At 34.8% G+C, this 25,662-nt stretch overlaps 1 protein-coding gene across 1 annotated transcript; it reads right to left on the bottom strand.

Annotated features, from left to right (window-relative positions):
• Positions 1-1,493: 1,493 nt before the first annotated feature.
• On the bottom strand, positions 1,494-17,726 carry CETN3 (centrin 3). The gene is made up of 5 exons (XM_079702492.1): positions 17,617-17,726; positions 15,660-15,795; positions 13,951-14,065; positions 7,404-7,595; positions 1,494-1,838 (listed from the first exon to the last, which is right to left on the bottom strand). Exons 1-5 carry the CDS (start codon positions 17,631-17,633, stop codon positions 1,795-1,797), a joined length of 504 nt encoding a protein of 167 aa, XP_079558618.1. The 5' UTR covers positions 17,634-17,726; the 3' UTR covers positions 1,494-1,794.
• Between the last annotated feature and the right edge of the window lie 7,936 nt (positions 17,727-25,662).

The raw sequence follows: 25,662 nt of genomic DNA, 5'->3' as shown, positions 1-25,662 counted from the left end.
AAAGCTTACCAGACACCAGAACAGCAGATGCAGTAGGTAAGTTTAGCAAGAAAGTTATTTTCTTACATCATGAAATGCCATTGTATAATAAATGTAACTATAATGGTAAATGACTAATACCCACCTTCACTTCCTTCTTGTTTAAAGCAAATTCACTCCTTTCTTCTTATTGCTGCCTCTACTAGCCAATTTTATAAGCCTCTGACTCTACAGTTATTAACACTGGAAAAAACTTGAAAATAATTCATACCCTTCTGTAGGAGAAAGCTTTCACAAACATAAAGAACTGAAGTGAGCATTCCTCCCTCAACCCACAGTAAGAAGAAACAAAATGCTGGCATCCCAAGGAGTACCCATTTATATTAAGAATAAAGAAGTTATCTCTGTGAGTGACAAAAAGTACCTTAGGTTATTTATTCCAATAAAGTGGTAGAAGACTAGCAAGCCTAGATACATGTTTGTGTTTTATTCTTCATTTTCTTTATTCTTCAATTTCCTGGAAATCAACATATTTTGTGATTGAGATATGGAAGGCAAATTCATCAGTAAACGTGATACAATTTTTAAAATTTCACAGTCTATTTGTTGCCCTGGATATTGGTATTACTGTGAACACTGATTTCATATTCAAAACTGAATTTTAATATGGTGAACAATTAACTTGCTTTCTAGATAACTATTTGAAATATCACCACTGTTACATTATTCTCTACTGATTTTTTTGTTAAATTTCTAGTTGATAACTGTTTCTGTAATATTCTAGGAGGCTCACAACATTTAAAGTGCCTCAAATTATTACTATGACCTATCTCCCCTAACCACGTGTTTCCCCCTAACATACACTTCTACAAGGAAGAAGAACCCACCAATATCTGGAAAATCTGTCTCCACTGTTTCCTGGTGAATCACAGAACATTCCTTTATACAGTTAAAACAGAGCCTTAAATGATTTCTGTGGCTTACAGTTTCCTATTTTCATCACTGTGACGTTTAATTGAGTGATAATTATCTTAACAGATCAAAATTCCAAAATTTAAATCTTTCACTTTGTCAAGAAGTTAGATGATTCAAACTATATTCAATTAGTTTAAGAAAGAAATATCCAGATTTAACTGTCATAACTTAAGACACCAAAAGTGTTACAGAACATAATATTGAATACATGAGGATAAATGAGTCTATATGCGCAATATTTTTCCCTCCAAACTGAAAGACATGACTCATGAAAAAGGAATTATGCCTATACTGAGTCATCATTTTGTACTGAAACATCAAATGTCAAACTTGTAATGGAAAAATGTGCTCTTCTATTGCAATTTATATTTCAATTTTCGTTTCTGAAACCAACCGTGTACAGAGAAAAGATTTAAGAAAGATACTCTCGAGGGTTAGCAGACATTTGGAATCAAAATAAACAGAAAATTTACCAAATTTTAAAATACTAAAAAATAAACATTTTATTAAGGAAAGTCTGAAAAACATGTGCACCAAAACAGAAGTGACTACTAATGCTAAATAAAAAACCTTCAAAAAATGTGTACCACATGATTCAATTTTTTAAACTTTATATATAAAAGCTATATTATAAATACAAAGCTAAACTATTAGAGTACTAACAATACTGTTCATATAAAGAAACCTAACAGTAGTAAAATATGAATACATAAGATGCTTATTTTTGGTCCTTTTGGAAAAAAGAACTAAGTTGTTTTTTTTTTTAAACACGGCTTCAGGCACAAAAATAGAATATAAGATGATAACTGCAACATTCTTAGTGTTTATCCTTGTAATTCTTTAAATGTCACCAGTCATAATTGCAATGAATTCCTCTTGATTTACTGTGGTAAGAAAGAAAATGTAAGTCAGAAATACAAATTTTTTTCAGAGAACACTATTACTATTTTACCAAGTATCTTTAAATTTTATATTATACAAAATTCTTAATAAACCAAGACATAGCTTTTTGCTTTTACTTCTTTGCTAGGAAGTTGAATACGTTAATTAAATTGAACTTCATGAATACAAAAATACCTAAAATATAATAAACAATATAAATTAATATTCTATAGTATTAGCTAAGAAAAAGACATAATAGTATATAAGTTACAAAAAATCCATCATAATCATAATATTTATACACACTTAATAGCTTTAAAAACTTAAAATTTTAAATTTCTTAGATAAACTCTCTTGATAATCGTTATTGTACTAGTTCATTTAGCAAACCCTTTCTTAATAAATAAGCTTAAATATATCACACATGTAAGTTAGAATTCTGAAGGATAAAAATATATTAGAATTAGAAAAAAAGTCAAGTCATTGTTTTTTGGAACTTTTATATATTTAAAAGCCTATTTTAAAGAAAAACTAATTGAAACATAGTTAAAGAAAAAAATACTGCAAAAAATAAGCTATAAGGAGTTAAGAGGAATGAGCCATCCAGGAGCCGATAAAGAACCATGAATTCATGCATTCAATATGAAACATCTACAAGACACTATGATAGACACAGTAGAACAGAATACAAAACCTGTAATACAAAACTGAAAATACTTTCAGTGATTTTATAAATTGCAGTACTGATCTTTTAACCTTTGCAGTTAAACAAATACATTTCAGTATCTTATGAAAGCTATGACCCCTCTCTCCCTAGTTAAAAAAATATATCAAAATATATAAAAATTTTAAACAATTTCATCAATATGTACCTTCATTTAAGAACCCCTGATTTAGAAAAATCTAGAGTGAGGCATCTAGACCAAAACAGGAAACAAGGGTATATTTTTAAGAAAAGCAACATAAGGAAAGCAGCCTTGGAATGATCTGACTACACATTATTTTAACAGCATAATAGAGCCATGATTAAAATATTCAAAATCTGAAAAGTACTTATGTTTTGTTACTTAAAGATCTAAAACTTTTTTCCCTCAATTTGTAAAATCTCAATACTCAAATTCCAAATTAAGCTTCATATAGTTCTAAAACAAAGCAACTCAATATTTATATTATTTATATGTAAACACTTTAAAGCACTGTAGCATTTCAAAAGTATTTTAAACTATTCCATAACTTCATACCTAAAAACAAAATACTTAAGTCCAAAAAAGTGAACCTAAAAGCTGAAGGGAAGAAAGTGGCTAAGGAATTTAAACTAGCTCCTTTATCGTCAGTGAGACTTTCAGACAATTAGGAGAATCTGTGATGCCTTTATACATTTGGTTTTTTTTTTTTTTTTTTTTTGCAGTATGCTGGCCTCTCACTGTTGTGGCCTCTCCCATTGAGGAGCACAGGCTCCGGACGCGCAGGCTCAGCGGCCATGGCTCACGGGCCTAGCCGCTCCGCGGCATGTGGGATCTTCCCAAACCGGGGCACGAACCCGCATCCCCTGCATCGGCAGGCGGACTCTCAACCACTGCGCCACCAGGGAAGCCCTATACATTTGGTTTTATAACCTTCTCTATCAAGTTCCTTGATGTAAGGAACACAATACCTACCTTAAAATAGGCATTTGATAAAATATATATTGACTCAAACATACATGACACTTCATTTTTTTCTACACTGCCTTTTTAAACAAAATTTTCATAAATCAATCATTTCATAGGGTAAATCTTATTACATGTCATTAAAATAAAAAATTTTAGAGAAATTAAGTACCTTAATTTCTTAAAGCCAGAGACCATCTGGCTTTGAGGGGAAAAAACAAATTTTAATATCTGAAGTGTCAGTTGAATATTTTACTAACACACTATTTCCTATAATAGTATGCAATTTTAAAAACTCCATAAACATAGAAACCTAATGAATATTTTACTTTATAGCACAAGAGGCAATACAGTGTTATGGTTAAAAGCATATTCTTTGTCATTATGGAGGTATGAGTTTAAGTCTGGCTCTGTAATAACCTTGGACAGGTTATTAAACTCTCAGAGCTTTAGTTTCCTCATCTATATATATGCATGTATCCTATGCATAAATGGGTATAACATTGTATTCACTTCACAAAAGCTATTATGTAAATTAAGCGACATAATCCACAATGTAACATGCTAAGCACAGAATCTAACATATATAAAGTACTAAACAAATGTTAACATTCATCATAATTATTTAGAAGATGGTCCACTTTGGTTTTTTAAATGTTGCTTCCACTTTTCCAAAATGATTTACTGTATTTTATATATCTTGGGAGGGATTCTTTCTATATCATTACCACAGCTGTATTTATATTTTGTATTATGTCTACTTTTCCTTTAATTCCTCATTCACGATGTTTATTATTCTATATATACAATAAAAAAAATTTTCATTGCTCTCAAATACTGAAGTGTGAAAAATTCATCAGAACAATTACTGAAGTCCAAAAAAGGTAGCAAAGTATTATGATCTTTACCAGTTTAACATATACAAAGAAAGCAGGTTAGTTATATCTAAGAAAAACTCTGCCTACAGTCCAAAAACAAAAAAACCAGATTAAGTGATCAGATTAATAAATTATTATAAAATCTAACTTCCCACTTTTTCAAAAATGGGCAGATTTTCAGATAGCTACAGAGACCCAATATAAATTAAGGCAGTAACCCAAAGCCACACTAAATAGATTAGGGTTGGAGTTTGCATTGTTTCTGAATATGAAAATGCCTTTCAATAATAATTTTCTGGACTTGCCACAATAACAGCTATCCTTAGTATATCTCATTTGAGAAGTAGATAATGTCAAATAGCTATATAAACTCTGCAATCAATCACAATAGCATTTAAATATAACTGACAAAGCAGTATATGTATGCATGTGCAATACTATTATTCATATGGTCTACAGACAATATTTGATGCATACATGAACTCCCAGACCCTGCACAATACCTCAGAAGGCCTCCACCCCTAGATACCCACATCTCAGATTGGAAACTACTGGATTAGACTATTTTAATATGATAAGACCACCCTCCTATCCCCCCCAAAAAAGACAAGTCTTAACAATAAAAGATTATGTGTCAGGTGTATTTTATTTGTAATCAATCACTTGGAAAAAAGAAAAAAAGTGTTATTTGCCTGTTATTTTATTTGTAATCAATCACTTGGAAAAAAGAAAAAAAAAGTGTTATTTGCCTGTTAGTCATGTGAATAAATGACAGTAGGATGCCCAAGCAACAGTTGTACAGTGACTTAAAGGGGAATAATGCAAGCAGTGAGGACCGAAGAAATGTTTTAACGATGCACTAAAATAAATCTCCCAGCAATGGAGCACAGGTGTGAACTCAAATTCAAAAGCAGCAGGTAGAGCAGTCTAGCAAGGGATGCAAGAAATGGACACGTTTTCTAAGAAAAGTTTCACATGAAGTTTGAATTTAAGAACAGGCTACTAACTGGTATTTTATTCTAATGTCAAATGAAGCTAATAACTAAAACCTAACTTGCATGAGCCTAGTACAGGAAAAAGAAGCTGTTTATAACTCTGGTCGTTTGACACATAAGTAGCTGGAGTATGAAAAAGACATACCAAGATTCTCTCTACCACTGAAGAGAGTACCTTTACATAAAAGAACTCATTTAAAGCTAATTTACGGTAATAATCAACAGCTAGGGAAGACACAAACATTTTTTAACTATGAAGACAGCGGATTATAAATCCAAATATTAGAATTACAGCTTAAGAAGTCCTTCAAGTTTTCTCAAGTTTTAATCATCTCTGTTTTAAAATATAACTAACTATATTGATACCCTTCAAAGAGCTAGTACTAAAAATAGAAAAGTTGTATAATGCTCAAATAATAGTCACATAAATATAATTAGAAAGCACAATAATGCACAATTCTAATGGACAATCTGAGCTGATAACTATTTGCTAGTGTCTTATCTCCTTATTGAAGCATGCCAGTATTTCCAAGGTTTTAGATATATATATATATATTTTTTCAATGTAAAAATGAATAGTTGGTACTATAGCAACATATATCTACTGTAATGCACACTCCTGCTCGCTGCTTAAGTCAACAAACGTCAGAGTACTCATGTTCAAGAAAATGCAGGAGAATATAAAGATGAAGAAGAAAAAGGAAAACAAGTTTACATTTAATGCTAGGCACCTTCAATTATCTTCATTTAATACTCACAACCATCAGGAAAGGTATTACCATTCTGATTTTTATAAATAGGAAAACTGAGACTCAGACAATGTTAAAAACTTGCACAAAATTACAGAGCTACTAAGTAACTGGCAGAGATTCAATTCAAATCCAGGTCTGTATGATTTTAAAGCCTCAGGCCTTTCACACTATATGATTCCAAACTACTCTTCAATGGCTCACAATATAACTGGAGAGACACACATGTATATAACTAACAGAAGGCAGTGTACAAAAGGTCAAAATAGTTTATTTCTCTAAATGTTATGGGCCCTTAATGGAAATCTCATAATTTATAAACAGAAACCAATGAGGGAGGCTTTTGAGAAAAAGATGGAGTTTAAAATGAACCTGAGAGAATGACTAACATTTTAGCAGACAGAAATTGGCAATTAGAGCATTCTAGGATTAAAGAATAGCGTGATGAAAGGCACAGCATAAAAAGATAGGACAGAGTATATTTTGTCAAAGTGTGTATACTATATGGGAGGTGAGGGTTAAAGTAGAAAGTACAAGAATACAGTGGGAAATAAAACTAGATAATTATGGTATGACAGATCATAGAAGACTTTGGACTTTACTCCATAGGCACTGAAGAATCATCATAAGTGTTTGAACAGGAAAATGACATCACCAAACCTGCATTTTAGGAAAAGAATGCTGCTAGAACAAATTAGGAAGAGAAAAGAGGCTTATAGGCATAGAGGGCAATTAGGAGGCTACAAGAGACTGTAAAGTCAGTGAGAGCAGGGACAACATCAGCCTCTTTCATTGGGTAGCACCAGTCAGCACACAGAACACTGTACCCAGCAGGCATTCAAGGAAATAATGAACAAAGCTATGATAACATTCCTACAAAGAAATTAGGCCTGAATTAGGACAGTAGCAGTAAACAAAGAAATAAAACAGATTAAAAATATTTGGAGGGTAGACTCAACAGAACTTTGACATGCATGTAGGTTGAGGAAGAAGACATTAAAGGCTGAAATTTTACTGAGTGGCTGAAATTTTGGAGATATTTCACCTCAAAGAAAAGTAAAGCAGTTTCTTGAAGTGTGGAAGCTCATACTATAATCTGTACAGTTGGTTTTAAAGGTCTGCTTCATTCTAAACTGAGTATGTGAAATATTTATGCAAAAATCCCACTATAGGATGAAAAACATTTACACTAAATAGATAGTTTGCAAAGGGTCTTGAAAATCATTTGGTTTTAGAAAAAATTACTATATGTGTACAGTAGGCATATTTGGAATATATGTTTTACTCAAAACTTACTTTCTCCATCACCATCTTTATCAAATTCTTCTATCATAGCCCGAAGTTCTTCATCACTCATGTTTTCACCCAATTCTCTGGCAACACGTCGCAAATTCCTCAGGCTTATTTTACCTGAATCATCATCATCAAATAGTTTAAATGCCTTCAATATTTCTTCATGTGGATCTCTTTCCAATATCCAGTCTGTCACTATAGTTAAAAAAATATGAAAAGTAAACCTTTATAGTCTCAAAGGCATTCATTTGTGAAATCAACTAATTATTAGATGAGAATTAAAGCTATGAATCTGTCAACATTTAGTTTGACAATAAAAATGCCAAAGTCCAAAAGCCCAAAGAGATAAACAGAAAATTAGAAAAACCAAATCCATATTTTAAAATTTAACCTTTACATTATCAACAATTTATCCTATTATAAGAATAAGCATAACTATATCACACAGAAGCAAAATTTTGAAAACTACATTTATACCATATTTATTTAAGTTTTACTATTATCAAGAATTGTACTAGGCTCCACTGACATCAAGCACACAAGTCTAGGAGTTTGTAACCTAGTTGTAGAGATGATATACCAACAAAACAATTAAAACCAACTAGATAAAAGTTGTTTGCTGGCTAAACTTAGTAATACTGATTGTTCTTCAAATTTAATACAACTTGAAAAGAAACAAAAAACCCCCGACAAATTTATAAAATTAACTGCCACCACTGATACAGACACAATCTCAGACAGTAGATGAAAATTCCACTCATATCGTCATGATTTAAAAGAACCTCTGGGGCTTCCTTGGTGGCGCAGTGGTTGAGAGTCCGCCTGCCGATGCCGGGGACACCGGTTCGTGCCCCGGTCCGCGAAGATCCCACATGCCGCGGAGTGGCTGGGCCCGTGAGCCATGGCCGCTGAGCCTGCGCGTCCGGAGCCTGTGCTCCGCAACGGGAGAGGCCACAGCAGTGAGAGGCCCGCGTACCAGAAAAAAAAAAAAAAAAGATAATACCTATCAAACAGCTAAATTAAAATTAAATGTGAGTAATTTCAGGCCTCAATAGTAGTAATTATTTTAAAATACTAAATGTAATAATATATAATAGAGTCAACTTAATATTTTCAATATAACCACAGTCTTTAATCAATAGCCATAATAACAGAAATTTTTAAATCTGTGGTATAAAATTTTTTAAGTTACTAGATAAAATTCTGAAAATATCAAAGGAAATATCTCTGAAGTAATTCTACATGCTAGTCTACCACTACAACAAGACGTATTTCTGACCTTCACTGTCCCATTAAAAATAACTCAGTCCTGGGCTTCCCTGGTGGCGCAATGGTTGAGAGTCCGCCTGCCGATGCAGGGGACACCGGTTCGTGCCCCGGTCTGGGAAGATCCCACATGCCACGGAGCGGCTAGGCCAGTGAGCCATGGCCGCTGAGCCTGCGCGTCCGGAGCCTGTACTCCGCAACAGCAGAGGCCACAACAGTGTGAGGCCCACGTACGGCAAAAATAAATAAATAAATAAATAATAATAATAATAATAACTCAGTCCCGTTGAGGTTTACAGAATCACTAAAAATTTGCAAATGCTTATAGATGGAAAATACTGGAATATTTAATGTACCCAAAAGAAAAATACAATCCAAGCCCCCACAAATAGTTGTTTTGCTGCTGTTTTCATCATATTTGGTTGAATAAGCTTTAGAATAAGCACCTATTCAAGCTAATGTTAAATCATCTACACATATATTCAATAGTTTTCTTTTATCCATTAATTTTATACAAAAAGTCTTCCAAGTAACTAATTGAAGTATATTACTATAAGTATGCAAATCATCAAAGCTCATAAATATTCAGTTAAAAAGGAGTTGGCATATATACAGCCATAACACCAAAATAAAATACCACACTTAACTCTATGGCTCATACTCAACTTATTTTGAATTTAGTCCCAACAAAAAAGCAGGACAAGGAAAAAAAAAGTGTTAAGAAATTTTCTTCACCAATTAAATAATTTACATGACAGGTGAACCAAAAAAGCAGCTTGCTGAAAATATTAATGTATTTAAAGAAGCAACAGGGTGATCTGGGGAACAGATGGGGCTCCAAGATGTATAAATTCCTATCCCACTGGTGCTTTAATTGTGTAAGTTACTTCAGATTTATGTGTCTATATAATCTTTTATCAATACTTTGTCTTAGAATGCACCTTTTCTTTGGAACTATAAATACCCATCATTCTGGACAGCTAAAACATTGTAACTTTATGGTGACTATCCTCCATGCCTTCATCTTCTATTCTTTTTCTACAAAGTAGAATTATAAGAAATACATTTATTTTTCAATGAAAATAAATCGACTGACATACAACCAGTAAAGATGGGTTCAATCTATTTTACAAATTTCTGTCCATGTAACTCAATTTTCAAATGATTTCATTATACTCTCAGAAATGTACTTACTCAAAATAGGCCTTATACATTATAACAATCACTTAATAAAGCAAATTCAAAAACATCACATTAAAACTTTAAATCCAGTTACTTATATCCTGGAGTACTGAGGTTACCACCTTTTTTACTCTTGAATGTACCGCTTTTCTTTTTTTTTTTTTTTTTTTTTTTTTTTTTTTGTGGTACGCGGGCCTCTCACTGTTGTGGCCTCTCCCGTTGCGGAGCACAGGCTCCGGATGCACAGGCTCAGCAGCCATGGCTCACGGGCCCAGCCGCTCCGCGGTATATGGGATCCTCCCAGACCGGGGCACGAACCCGTATCCCCTGCATCGGCAGGCGGACTCTCAACCACTGCGCCACCAGGGAGGCCCCCGCTTTTCTTTTTATTCTCACCACCCTCAGCATAAAAAGTCTATTACAGTTATCCCTCAGTTTCCATGGTATCCATGGGGGATTGGTTCCAGGACTCCCCTCAGACACCAAAATCTGGGACAGAAAGCATTTGCATATAATCTATGTATATCCTCCTATATACTTTAAATCATCTCTAGATTACTTATAATACCTAATATAATGTAAATGCTATGTAAATAGTTGTAAATATGATGTAAATGCCATGTAAATAATTGCCAGGCACTCAGCAAATTCAAGTTTAGCTCCTTGGAACTTTCTGGAATTTTTTTTTTCCTAATATTTTCAATCCACAGAAGCAGAACCCAGGGATAGAGAGGGCCAACTGTATCTTCTGCCTGCAATCTCTTCCCTCCAACAAATCTTTAATAATCTGGACAGTTACCTCTCTAAAACATATTATCTCCTCTTCTTTAAAAACTGACATAGATCCTCTGCTGACTAAAATCCAAACCCTGTGTTATGCAAGACTTTACCTAGCTGGCCCAGTCCTACCTTTCCAGTTATTTCCCTATCCTCTAGAGCAGGAGGCTAACTGAAGTTTTCTGAACATGCTATATGTCTGCTATTACTCCTTGTTGTTGCTGTTTTCTCTGCTTAGAATGCCTTTCTATACCCCTCCCACAATTTTCCCCTTGTGATGAAATCCTATTCCTGTTCCCAAAGCCTAAATTAAAAATCCCCTCTGCAAAGTCTTCAATTGCTCTAGATCAGGAATTGACAAACTTTCCTGCCAAAGACCAGACAGTAAATATTTTAGGCTTTTTTTGGGGGGGGGGGCGAGGGAGCATAAGGTCTCTGTCTCAACCACTCACTCTGTCATGGTACCACAAAAGCAGCATAAAACAATGGATGTGGCAGGGACTTCCCTGGTGGGGCAGTGGTTAAGAACCCACCTGCCAATGCAGAGGACACAGGTTCGAGCCCTGGTCCAGGAAAGATCCCACATGCCACGGAGCAACTAAGCTCATGCACCACAACTACTGAAGCCTGCGTGCCTAGAGCCCGTGTTCTGCAACAAGGGAAGCCACCGCAAAGAGTAGCTCCTGCTTGCCACACCTAGAGAAAACCCGCACGCAGCAACGAAGACCCAACGCAGCCAAAAATAAATAAATAAATAAATTAAATTAAAAAAAAAAAGAATGGATGTGGCAGCATACAGCCAACAGCTGAATTTGGCCCAAGGGCTGCAGTATGCCACTACTGCCCTATACAAAATTATAAGTTACCACAGAGCATCATAGCTTGTTATCACCCGCATTTAAATTGTAAGCTCCTTGAAAAGAAGAACCTCTTAGTAACTTTTGATTAATTCCCCTCCCTCACCCCAGCACAGTACTGAATGCCAAAAAATTCAGCAAATGTTTGCTAAGCAAAACAAAAAAAATATAATATTCTATTCTAAATAGGCAATGAAATAATAAATAGTACATGCCAAAAATAGATGAGTAAAAATAGCTGACTTATCTTGGTCTTACTTTAAAGCAGCAATTCCTAAAACACCTGTAACTCACTAGCCTCAGGCTGTCTAAATTCTAAACTTACATTAAGTATATTTTAATACTTTTTTCTAGCATTGGAAAGAATATGAAGTGCCAAACTTTATCTAGAAATACCTGTAAATATCTGTGGAAAAATATCCTTAAACAGTAATAGATAGTAGATAAAAGTAAGATTCAAATATTCTGATTTAGAGTTACTTGTCCCAAATTATAAAACATATATTCATCTGTGGCCAGTTACTATTTAAAAATGATCAAAAAATGGGGAAAGTAATAGTTTTTGATTATTTGATTCCCAAACAGTAATAAAATTTTATTTGACAGTTGATATTCTCAATAGGTAACCTTAGGATAGTTAAAGTATGTACTAAGCCTGCCAAATGGTTGATCTTTGAAAGTCAGGCTGAAGTTTACTCATGACCATTTATTCTAGAAGGAACCCAGTATTTCTGTTCTGTTAATAACATAGAAGAGATGCAGGGTCAGGAAAGGTAGAGATTACATGGGACTCTGGCTTCAACTGCTAATAAAATCAAAATTTTAAAACTGTATTCACCTAAGATGAAATGTTTTGTAAAATTACTAGAGGTAAATAGTGCTTAAAATAACCTAAAACTACAGGAAAAAGGTAATGAGAAAAATATAAATACATGGAGCAGAATACTTTTTATGTTCCAGTGATATACATATTTTCCAGCCATTGAAACAAAGACTAATTTTTGAAGTAATAATAACAACAAACCCTTAATAGAACTTACTACATACTAGGCCCTTTTCTAAATGCTTTACATAGTTTCAGCTTAGTTATTCCTGCTAAGAACCCTATGAGATAATACAACTATCCCCATTTTATAGCTGAAAATGAGGCACAGAGAAGTAAAATGACCAACTTACAAGCTAGTAAGTGGCAAAACTAAGATCTAAACCCAGGCAACCTGGTTCCAAAATGTCCATGCTAAAACACTACACTGTACCAAATGTACCTGAATTATAGCTCTTTCCTAGTAGTATCATTTCTACTGTATCCTGATCCTTGTTTCAATAAACAATCTAAGTTGAAACTTGAACTAAGATCATAAACCCCAGAAAGCTTCAATGCTGGGAAAATAAAGATGGCTCTCTACCTCAAGTAAATAATTCTACGAACTAGAGAAAAAAAAAAAAAAAAAAGAATATGCTCTCCAAAGGGACAAGCTGCCTCTCTAAATAGTCATCTATTAGTTCATAAATTGGGGATCTTCTGTGCAGTGCTTTTTTTTGTCTTTTAGATTTATTTGTTCTTTAATTTCTTTTTTCCTTCCTTTTGGTTTGAATTTTCAGATTTAAAAGAAATTACAAATGATAGAATCTATTTTTCCACACGTACTAACTGCCATTTCTTTTCGTTTCTCATATTACTTCTTGTTGAATATTTAAAATAAAGGGTTTGTGTGTATGTCTGTGTGTAACTGAATTTTCCTAGATTTTTAAAATATCTAAAAATAACCAAATAATATGCTGATACTATAACCCAGTGGGTTGTTCTAAAATGTTTTCTCCTGCTCCCAGTCTGCCAACTGCCTCCCTTACTACAATCTTCTCCCCACCAGCAACTTTAAAGAGATGACTTTATTCATTGAGATCAAGGTCATCCAGAGTAGGTAGCCCCTCATAAGCTTTGTCAACCTGAAGGCATGCACTTCATCTACAGCTAAAGATACCAACTGCTACCAATTTCCTCTCCTTCCACTTTGCCAACAAATATCACATACTAGGATGGTCCTGGGAAATATTTTCCAAACAAAAATATACCAAATTTTATCTTTTACTGTGAGAAATAATTTTTTGGTCACTCTTTTAGTTTTATCACATATCACATAATATAGGTACATATTACATGGAAAGACATCTTCCCGGGAGAAGCTACAGAACAGTTCCTTGGTTAAAATCTTCAGAACAAAAGACAAAAAGATAAATCCCATTTACAGTGAAGCTATAAATCTTATTTTTTCTTTGAAAATCAGCAAAAAAAAAGAGTACCAAAAAAACCCGAAAATAAGATCCACATTACACAGCAATGTTCAACAGCAAAATTCCATAACCCAGAGACTTTTAAAAATATTGATAGTAACCAGATAACTTCCTAACAAACTGCTGATTACAAAGACTATTGTAAAATACTCTTTACAATATTGTAAAATACACACCAACTTCATTAAAATCTTCAAAGGTGATTTTCCCTGTGGCTTCTCTGTCATAATCTTTAAGAATCTTCAGTACATCAGCTTTTTTTACATCAAACCCCAAGGCTCTCATTGCCACCTTTTGGATTAAAAGGGAAAAGCAAATTATAAACATTTTTTACAAAAGAAGTGAATTCCAATTCTTAAATAAGTTTTTACTACTTTAAAAAAAGACAACACATCAATAAAACACACTCTTTTGCATGTTTTATGTCTCTAAAATAACAGTGATAGTTCTTCTTCATTACTGAAATTAAATGGCAATTTTTTTCATTTATATATCCCTTGTTTAATGACAAACTAATCAGTGAGTATTTATAAAATACATTCTACAATGTACTGACTTTAGTGCACAGATAATTTTAATAAGTTATTTTTTCTCAAAGGATTAACAAACAAATCCAAAAAAAGGCACAGCATAAATATTAAAAAGTTATACAATAGAAGAGATTTTAAAAATTAAAATAAGAATTTTCATCAGACTCGACATGATTAGTTATCAAGTAAGTGGTCTAAGAACGTGACCTTAGAGAAAGAAGAGATCTAGTTACTAGTAACAAGGAAGGAGAGATGTTACTGGTTAAAGAAGCCTTATTTGGAGAGATTCGAGTTGTTCCTCGAATCATATGTGGATGAAGTAGAGTAGAAGGGCATTTAGAAAAGAATGACTAGTATTAAAACACACACAGAAATAAAGAATAGTCTTGAAGGCAATGAACAAAGCAGTTTACCTTACCTGAATGGGAAAAGATCAGGCGGAAGAAAGCAGCTAGCAAATGAGAAAAGTAGGTGGTAGTAAAAGTGTGGGGGGCATTCAATACAAATGAAAAAAATCTGAACTTTACCCAGTGTACAATGAGGAGCCACTAAGGGTTTATGAGCAATGAATAGTATGATGAAAGAATTTTAGAAAGACGAATCTAATGATAGTGTATAGGAAATGGAGAAACCATTTAGGAAGTTCCAGATATAAAATAAGATCCCAAACCAAGATAATAAGAATAGCAACAAATGGAAGAGACATTATAAAGGAAGAATGGATTGAAGCTGGGTAACTAAAACAGTGGAAAAGTGAGCTAAAGAGATACAAAAATATTATCTTCCGCATTGTGCTGAGTTTAAGACCCAAACTACCTTAAACACCAATTTCCCCTTGGTTCTTTATAAATAATTCTAAAACCTAAAATTGACATTTTTTCCCCATTAGCATTGTGTCAACATCAGACATCACTTATGTTCTTTGCACCAGAGAAAATAGGTTGAGACTGTTAATAACATGCTCAAATTAAAAAACAAATAACACTCCCTCAATCTGAAAAATCAATGGATCACCAAACAAAACAAAACAAAACATAGTGGGAAGAGGAATATAGTTAGAACTGTTTAAAACCTATAGTTTCAAATTTTTTAAGTATGTGAGTAGAAAATAAGCCCCTCCATAGGAATATATTTTTACAGTTAAAATACTATTCATTTTACCATGTGAAAAGGAGTTTCTAAAAAGATATGTTTTGAGTACTATTCAATTTTATTATAGCACTTAACGGTAAATGTTTAAAATGGTTTCATATTTCCAAAACCAGTTTAATTAAAACATTTAAAAATATATTTTAAATCAACTGTCAAAAATGCAAATCATTTTAACAGAAAAAGATATATTTTATGTATATTACCTTTAATTCATGATAATCTATTGCTTCATCTTTGTCTGTGTCAAAAAGTTCAAAAGCATCTTTAATTTCTTGTTTCTGTTCTTCAGAGAGTTCTCTTCTTTTTTTCCTCTTTGTTTTGTCTACTACAAGCTCATTTCTATGAAATGATAAGAAAAAAGTCTATTTAGTCCACTTTAATCCTATTCTCCTAGGCTTCTAAATAATAAAATTCCAAAAATGCAATAAAAATTAGCCAATGAATCATTTTCTAAATTTCGAAAAAGGAAGTGTTTTGTAAAAATATAAAGAAAATTTCCCTATGTGAGTCAAAGCCCTGCTCATTTTATAGTCTAGGTTGCTATAAATGTGTACTTCCTAAACTGAAAAGTGTTACAGGTTATTAAAAGAAATGAGGACCTAGCTTTCCCTCTTCCTAGCTTTGTATTTATTCCCACTAATATTACTGTGGAAGAAACAAGAACTGTGAATAAGAAACACTAGTTTTATGTCAGAAACCCCAACAAAAAACAAAGCAACCATATTCCCATCTTTCTACAATATAGACTGTTAAAAAAAAAAAAAAGAATTCAATTCACAACTGATGATCACTATAGATTAGGTTTGCTTTTATAGTGCTTATAATTATCAAAATCATTGTAAAAAACATCTAATTCATCAATTAACTTACTATTTTGGCACTGTGGGTTAAAAATGTTTTTAGATTACACATTTTTAACAGTTTGGCACTTCTTTGTAATTTCTCCCATTAATATTAACAAATCAGCCAAAATAATGAACCTAAGCATACCATGAATACTAAACACCAAAAAAAGTGCATAATATTTGTGCTAATTCTATATAATAATGTGAAGAGGCAATAGTCTTGTAAATCTCACTTAACATATACATCTAGACTTAATTTCTCATAAACTCTGAAAAAACTTTAAGAAAGTAATTTACTGTAAAAGCCAGAAATGTCTTCCTTAAGAGGTGCCGATCTAAGTGTTCCAAGTTTTAAAATGGGGCTACAAAACTTGTATAAGAACAAGTTTTGAAACGAAAGAATTCTATAAATTTAAAAAATGTAAAACCCAGTGGAGTTTATTTGCATTTGAAGTTGTTTTGTTCTCTGAAATCTACCCCGAAAAAGGCAAGAGACGACTAAAAATGACCAAAAGAGGTATGATAAAGCTGAGGAAGTTCTTTCACAAGAGACCTGACTTCACACAAACTTGCAACTCCCGGGGGTCATTCTCTTCCCAAGATTCTGAAGGGGCAAGTTCGCAACCCACCAACAGCTGACCCCATCCAAGGATACCACGATTATCCCTTATTAGAACTCGGTACCTTTTTAGTGTGACGTAACTACAGACATTTTTAAGGTAAAACTTCTAGCTGGGGTTGGGGCGGAGGCAACAAACAGTGCGTTAGAGGTTGTAACCGAAGGAAAGGTAAAGAAGCTGAAGACCATTTAGGAAACTAAGAGATTACCAACTATAATCACTAAAATGTGTCTCCGATTATACCGTAAAGCCTGGCCGCAGGAGAAGAGCGAGGAGTGGGTTTTGTGTTATTTCCAGAATTTATGGGTAAGTAGGTTAGCAGGAGGTCAGCGAGCTGGAAGCCGCTGACAAGGAACTGAAACAAGGGATGCTCCAAGGCCTGGTTTCCCGCAAACACCGCGCATAGAAACCTCGCGATATTTCACTGCCTCCTCGAGACTAAGACAGCCCACCTTTTTGGCGGTCCAAAGCCCAACGGCCTGACAAAAATGACCACCTCAGCAGAAGTGTGCGGAGCTCACCAGAGCCTCCAGGGTGAGGGGTCCGGGCCCGGGAAGGTTGGCCAAAGATCTCTCCTCTCGTCCCAAACTGCATTCCCTTTCTCGCCTCGGCCCCAAGCTGCCTCCCTTCCACACACAGCCGCCCTGGGGCCCGCGGCGGGGTGTGGAGAGCATTGCCGCCTGCTCATTACCGACCTCAGAGCTAAACTCATGTTCTCTTCGGACAGAGACGTTCCTCTCGAGAACGATTTTAACCCCTACCCAATGCAGCACGACTTCCACAAGCCGTTCAACAGACACCAACGACCTCCGCGGCCTCAAGCACCTCCCACAAGGTAAACACGTCTGAGCTGGATTGGTTGAAATCGCTAATGTCCTGCCCATTTAGGCGAAAGCGTCACTAGTCCTCTGCTCTCATTGGGCGTATTTCGCGTCAATCAAAGAGATCTCCCTGCCGGCCTCCCCCGCTACGCCTCCGGCCCTTTAGACTGGCCTATTGCTTTTCCTCCGTAATCCTTTGCGAAGCGAGGGTCTGAGTGTCTGTTTGGCTCTTCGGTCGGAAGGTGGCTGAGCAAGGCCTCAGGGGAGAGGGCCTGCGGCTTGTGGGCCAGTGTCGGGAGACGGGGCGGGAAGGGAAGGGGAGAAAGACGCCGCAGGCTGTCCTCTGGCTAGAAGGAAGGAGAGGCTTACGAAAGAGGTCTGCGAAATTTGACTGCCTTGTGTTCTACATTTTTGGATGGTTTAAGTATATGGGGAGTTTGTTTAAAACGCAGATTTAAATATCCCTCATTTTGATTCTAGTAGGTGTGAATCTGCGTTTTTTTTTTTTTTCCTTACAAACGCCAAGTGATTCTGAGGCAGGTGCTATGGATTATACTTTGATAAGCACTGGGTTGAATTATTAGGCAGTTTACGGTGGAGCTGTACCTAAAGGGCCATTTGCTCCCCTCTTCCTCCTTTGAACGTTTTTGTCCTTATTTTCAAGGTCTGTAAGCTGCTTATACACATGATGTTACCTTCACTTACCTAACCAAGTCTCTTGAAGCTCACTTGGGTATTTAATATCTTTACCTGTTCATCTCCCCTACTAATCTTGAAGGCCAGGATTATACCTTTCATTTAACGCTATTCCTAGATGTTCAATAAATATTTGTTGCACTGAATGGAATCTTGCTGTGAAAACTCACAAAGTACTGAGCTAAACTGAAAATCTCATAAAGGGATGAAATTACCTGAGGGTAGGTGTCGAGCCGGGGAAGGAGGAAGATATATAAACCCTGTGGTATAAATATAAAGGGATACATGTACAGGTTTAGAGAAGGGAGAGAACACAGCAGGGTAGAAGAAAGACTTCTTGAAGGAGATGACATATATGTTAGGCCTAGAAGGATGAGCTAAATTTTGTTAAGTAAAGATGGTATGATGGAATAAAGCTAAATAAAAATTAATATTTACAGGATAGCCCCCCGAAAAAACAAAAGTAGAAAACTTCAAATTGTCTTTATAAATCACCTTTGAGTCTAAAAGGACAGTAAAATTGCACTTACATACTTGAACATAATGACAATGAAAAAACTATGTATTAAAATTGTAAGATAGAGACCAAGCTATAGAAGAAAATTATTATTAAATACGAATGAAAATAAACCAAACATTTATTTGAATATTTTAGAAATGAAGAACAAAATTAATTGAAATTAGGAAGAAGAAATTCCTAAAGATAAAACAACAACAAAAGAATTAGAAAACAGGTTTTAAAAAGAAAATTGTTAAAATAGTAAATTGGTAAGATATTCTCATAATCTAATAATAAACTGGTTTTTGGCAATACCAATAAAATTGACAGAGTTAGAGAAGTGTAACAGGAAAGGGAATATTGTCACTAATAAAGTTGGTAGTTTAAAAGGGAGGTTTAAAAATTATTAAACTACTTTATACAACTTCATTCTGCCAATAAATATTAATACCAAAATGAAATAGTCACTTTTCAAGGAAAACAAAGATAAGGACTCAAAAAAGGTAGAAAACTGATTTAGGTTAATAGCTATAGACAGAACTTTAAAATGATGCCAAAGTTCTGTATCACAAAATAAAAAGGCATCCAGCCTACTCAGATGTATGGGTGAGTTTTAAAAATTCTTAAAGAGCCAATTCTTGTGCTTTAAATCCAAAGCATCATGGCGAGCTTCTTAGCTTAATTTTTGAAACTAGCACAACCCTTAGCGTCTTAAAAAGCATTTAAAGTACTGAATGCATGCTCCATGATGGGAGTGTGTGCATGTTGCTCACCATTGTATGTGTTGACCTCATATTAGATATTCATTAGTGAACATATGTGCAAAAGTCCTAGATAGTGACAAAATGAATTTGGCATTGTCTTAAGGAACATTTCACTATAACCAAGTAGTGTTTATTTTAAAAATGCGAAGATAGTTCAAAATGTAAGTCTGTATTAATTAATCATAACTAATTAATAATAATTCTAGGTTAAGGTGATCATCTCAAATGTCCAAAAAAACACTGGAAAATACTCAATACCCATTCCTAACAAAATACATATTAATAAACCAAGTATAAAAGATACTTTTTTTTTAACATGACGAGTAATGTACCTAGTAAAATGTTAGTGTTTTTCACACCTGGTCTCTGAAACACTAGAATTTTGTGAGATGTTTATGGTCATTTCGTGGAGAATGGGTTTTGTGGGCAAATAATTTGGGAAAATAGAATATGGTAATCAGAATGGTAAGTCCAGAGCCAGAGCCAAAAGTAGATAAAACTCCTGATTTAAGAAGATAGTAGCATTAGTATCTGTTTAGTCTTCCTCCTGAAACCTTAATGAAACAATAGTAGAGAAATTAATTTCTAATACTGAAGTGACCTGGAGAAAAACCATCAGCAGACAAGATATTTCGAAAAATATTTGAAAGATCTAAAGAGACATGGAAGCCTGTTAACAAATGACACAGATCATCAAAGTGGCATCTCAGAATTTGCAGGAGATGACTAAAGGTTCAGAGAGAGTTGATCTGACTGGCAGAGTCCCAGAGAGACCCTAGGATTAGAGTTATACAGTAGAGGGTGGAAATGAGAAGAGGGCTAAATACAAAATGTAAATTTAAAAGCTCTTTAGGAAACCACTGCACTTCAGTTTCTCCAGATTCCTCTCTTCATTATTCTTTCTCTTCACCTCTGTCTAGAACCCCACTCTTAAAAAAATGAATGAAAAATCAAAAACCGTCAGCGATAGGAAGAAAATCAATGGCATGAAAGATAAAACTATGGAAAACAAACAGCTATCTAGGAAGACTGAGCTTAGGAACCAAAAGAAATTCATAATAAATTAATAATATTAAGCTTTCTAAGAGGTGGTCAAAAAAATACTGTATTGGAGAATGGGATACTTTGAAAAAGGAACATTCTGACAGTAAGAAAAGACTTGAAAATAAATATGATTGCAGAAATTAAAATTTTAATACAATGGTGAGATGGTTTAATTGAGGAAATATTTCAGAACATATAGCATTCAGACAAAAACATGGAAAAATTGAAAAAACGTGGAGGATTAATTCAATAGGTCCATCATATGATTAACAGGAATTCCAGAAAGAGAGAGCAATAACTGGAGAAGAGGCAGAAAACTATCAAAGTACTAAATACTTGAAGAAAAATTTCAAGGTACTGAAGAGTAGCACAAGTCTCCACATTGATAGATATTCCTAGTGCTGAACAAAATAAATGGTAAAGAAACCACACCTAGCCACATCAACAAGACATTTTATAACATCAAAAAGAAAAGAAAAAGGCCTAAAAGCTTTCAGAGACAAGAATCTGATCTCCTATAAAAGAATAATAATTGAATTAGCATTAGATTTCTTATCAGAAACATTAGATAGATGACAATACCATCAAAATTGTAAGGGGAGATTATTTGAATTTAGGATTCTATTCCCTGTCAAGACAAAAATCAAACGTGAGAACATAATAAAGATTTCAGAAAATTCAGTCATCATTTATGCTGTCTGAGAGGTATACTCCATAAAAATGAGTGAAATAAAAAAATAAGATAGACATAAAAGACAAGAATTATAACCTAGTGTGGGAGGTAGAATGGCTCACCAAAAATGTCCATGCCCTAATTCCTGAAATTTGTGAATATGTTATATTACATTGCAAAAGGAACTTTGCAGGTGTAATTAAGGTTACCAACCTTAAGATCAGGAGCTTCTCCAGTAGGCTCAGTCTAATCACATGAGCCCTAAAAAGCAGGGAACTTTCTCCATGTTGAGGCAGAAGAGGTCAGAGAGATGTGCATAACGAGAAGGACTCAATCCACCACTGTTGGCTTTAAAAAGAAAAAATGATGTTATGAGTCAAGGAAAGTGGGCAGCTTCTAGAAGTTGAGACAACCTCCAGCCAACAGCCAGCAAGGAAACAGGGACCTCAGTCCTACAAAAGCATGGAACTGAATCCTGGCAGCAACCTGATTAAGCTTGGAAGCAGATTCATCCTCAGAGCCTCCAGAAGAGAGCACATCACTTCTGACACCTTGATTTCGGCCTTGTGAGACCCTAAGACTGAGTTGAACCACACTGTACCTAGACTTCTGACCTATAAAACTGAGACATAGTGAGCGGGTGTTGTTTTAAGCCATTGAATTTGTAGTAATCTTTTATGGCAGCAAGAGAAAACTAGTATGTTTCATAATTCAATGAAAAGAGAAAAGGTGAGATACAAAAGGCTTAGAAGGCAATTAGTCTAAAATAAATAGATGGACACCTAGAATGTTTTCAAGAAGAAAAATTGAATGGATTGCAAGCAATAGATAGAAAAAATATATGTGTAAAAGATAAGTATGATAATAAAACCAATAAAACCCCCAAAATACAAAGATTAAAAAATTGAAAGGCAAATAATGAAGTAGGAAAAATACATGAAGGACAAGGAGATGTTATTTTTTATAATATAACTGAAAACTGTTTACTATACAATCTGACCTTGACATGTTCCAAACAAGAAGGAAGTTTATTTTCTTGTTCTCCAATTACTGCTTTCAATTATACTTTACCCAATCTCTCCTTCCGGTTGCTTCCTGTCTAAGACATATCTTATAGCTTTCTTTTCATGGTTGATTATAAGAATAAGTCCCATTTCTATAATTATGATTTCCTTTCTGGTATTAAAACATCCAATCTTGTCTATGGCAAAATCACATCTAGTCCATTGCTTTTCCCTAATAGTTAGATAAGTTGTATTGGAACTGGGTAGCCTTGTGGAAAAAAGATAAAGATGGATTCATACCACAAACTTAACACCAGGATAAATTTCAAATGGATGAATGATTTAATAATAAGAAATGAAGTATAAAAAAGTACTACAAGAGAGTGTGAGGAATTGCTTTTATAATATTAAGAGTGGTGAAGTCCTGCCTAAATGCACCACAAAAGTCAGATGCTATATAAGTGTGTTATAGGTTGAACTGTGTCTCCCCAAAATGCGTATATTGAAGCTCTAACCCCCAATGTAACTACATTTCTTGGTAGGTTTTTTTTTGTTTTTGTTTTTTTAAAGCTGTGGTTTGCTTTTTTTTTTTTTTTTAAGATGTTGGGGGTAGGAGTTTATTAATTAATTAATTTATTTTTGCTGTGTTGGGTCTTCATTTCTGTGCGAGGGCTTTCTCTAGTCGTGGCAAGCGGGGGCCACTCTTCTTCGCGGTGAGTGGGCCTCTCTTGTTGCGGAGCACAGGCTCCAGACGCGCAGGCTCAGTAGTTGTGGCTCACGGGCCTAGTTGCTCCGTGGCATGTGGGATCCTCCCAGACCAGGGCTTGAACCCATGTCCCCTGCATTAGCAGGAAGATTCTCAACCACTGCGCCACCAGGGAAGCCCCCGTGGTAGGTTCTTAAAGAGGTAATTAAGGTTAAATGAGGTCACAAGGGTGGAGCCCTAATCCAACAGGACTGATGTCCTTATGAGAAGAGGTTGAGAAACCAGGGATATGTGCACACAGAGAAAAGATCATGTGAAGACACAGCAAGGAGGCAGCCATTTGCAAGCCAGGAGAGAGGCCTCCAGAGAAACCAACCCTGCTGGCACCTGGATCTTAAACATCCAGCCTCCAGAACTGTGAGAAAATAAATTCCTGTTGTTTAAGCCACCCAGTCTGTTGTACAGGGTTGGCCAAAAACTTCATTCAAGTTTTTTCGCTATATCTTATGGAAAAACCTGAACGAACTTTTTGGCCACCCCAATATTTTGTCATGGCAGCCCTAAAAGACTAATACAACACACAAAGATGGACAGATTCTACTATATGATAATGAAACATTTCTGTACAGCAAAAACTCCATTAAGCAAACTAAACAAGCAGACAAAACCATCGAATTCAAGATAAAATAACTGCATTAAAAAAAATTGATTTGTGTTGGAGAACTGTATCTTCATATATTTCCGAAGCAACGCCACATAGATGACTTTCTGGTCCTAAGGGGGAAAATGTAATTTTACCACAGGGTGTCACCAGTCTAATCTAATGGTTTAAGTTAGCATCAGCAACTTGGAGTATTACCAGATATCAAATATCTGGTAATGTAATTAATATGAAGTACCCAACCCAACCTCTTACATCTTTTAGCCAAGAATGTTTAACTTCAATTTTATTAAATTATAATGTTTAATGTTCCATTTTATAGGAAATATAGGAGATAAGGAAACCTCTTTTTTCTTTAAAAAAAAAAAAAAAAAGACACCATGAGGAAACAATCAGACGAGTCCAGAAAGTAAAACATTCTACAGGACAAATGGCTATTCTCTTCAACAAGTCAGCGCATGGAAAAAAAGGGGCTGACATAGATCAAAAGGGTCTTAGAAGAGAGTACAACCAGATAGAATGCCTTGTCCTGAATTAGATACTGGTTTGGACAAAGCAGCTATAAAAGGCATTATGTAGACAATTGAGAAAATTTGAATATGGACAGGGTGATAGATGGACAGGATGACAGGTGATACAAGAAAATTATTTTGTCAGGCATTCTAATAATATTTTGTCAATCTATGAAAATGTTCTCTTGTTTAGAGATACAAACTAAAGTGTTTAGAGGTGAAATGTTCAAAATATTTGTAGTTTACTTTAAAATACCATACCTAAAGCAGTTAAAAATTTTTTTAGTGCAAAGATAAATTCTATGACGAAGATAAGACAGGAAAGTGAGATAAGAGGTGAGTTGAATACTCAGAGGTTGAGTACTACAAATTTGGGAAGGTCTCTGAGAAACTGACATTCATACTGAGATATAAAATGATTGCCAGCTTTGTTACCTCAGGTCCTGTAAAGTCCAGAAGAAAAGATAGAATTGGGTGTGACAGAGATTAGGAAACATCTGTGAGAATAAGGTGTGGCAAGAAGAAGGCAAGAGAGTCTTCAAACAACAATCCAGTTGTGACACATGGGAAAGGAGAGCAGGAAGGAAGGAAAATTAGGTAGGAAGAGCTTCAGAGTGAAATGTAGTTGTGAGAAAATCTTAGGCCAATGAGGAGCCCCAAAGCAAGAATTGCCTTTTCAAGGAGTCCTGTGTTAGGCAGAAATAGCCTAACACTAGTTCTGATATCCCTGCAGTACTCACTCATTGGCAAGGTGCATCTCAGGATAAGTGTGGTCTCAATGTGAGTGGATCTGAAGGTAGAGCAGCTCAAAGGTAGTAACTAATGATCCTCACAGCAGGTTCTTTTAAAGGGAGATCTGACCTGGATGCCCTCATTACTGTTGCACAAACCTTGCAAATGTCTGGAGGGAGAGTATATCAAAAAGAGGCAATAGCACAAAGGCCCTAAGATAGGATCAAGATTGGCATGTTCAAGGGAAAAAAAGAATTCAATAAGTCTGAAGCACAATGAAAGTGGCAGAGTGGTACAGAAAGGCAGATTGATAAACAGTCCTAATCACATAGAACCTAACAGATTATGATAAGGAGATGAATTTTATTTCAAGTGTAATGGAAACCCATCAGCATGTTTTAAGCAGTGAATTATTATGATCTGATTTAGGTTTTAGAGCCAAACTTCCTGAAACAATCTATATACAGCATCCATTTCCTCATATCTCATTTTCTCTGAACCCACAGCAAATCTGGCTTACATCCTTACCTCTCTACTGGAAGAGCTTTTACTAGGTCACCAAAAACTTCTTAATTGCTAAGTTCAATTGCTTCTTTTCAATTCCCATGCTAGTTGTCCCCTGGGTCACA

The sequence above is a fragment of the Hyperoodon ampullatus genome (assembly GCF_949752795.1).
Source record: "Hyperoodon ampullatus genome assembly, chromosome: 4".
NCBI lineage: Eukaryota > Metazoa > Chordata > Mammalia > Artiodactyla > Ziphiidae > Hyperoodon > Hyperoodon ampullatus.
Note: the sequence above shows the minus strand (reverse complement) of the source record. Positions and strands in the feature narration are given on the sequence as shown.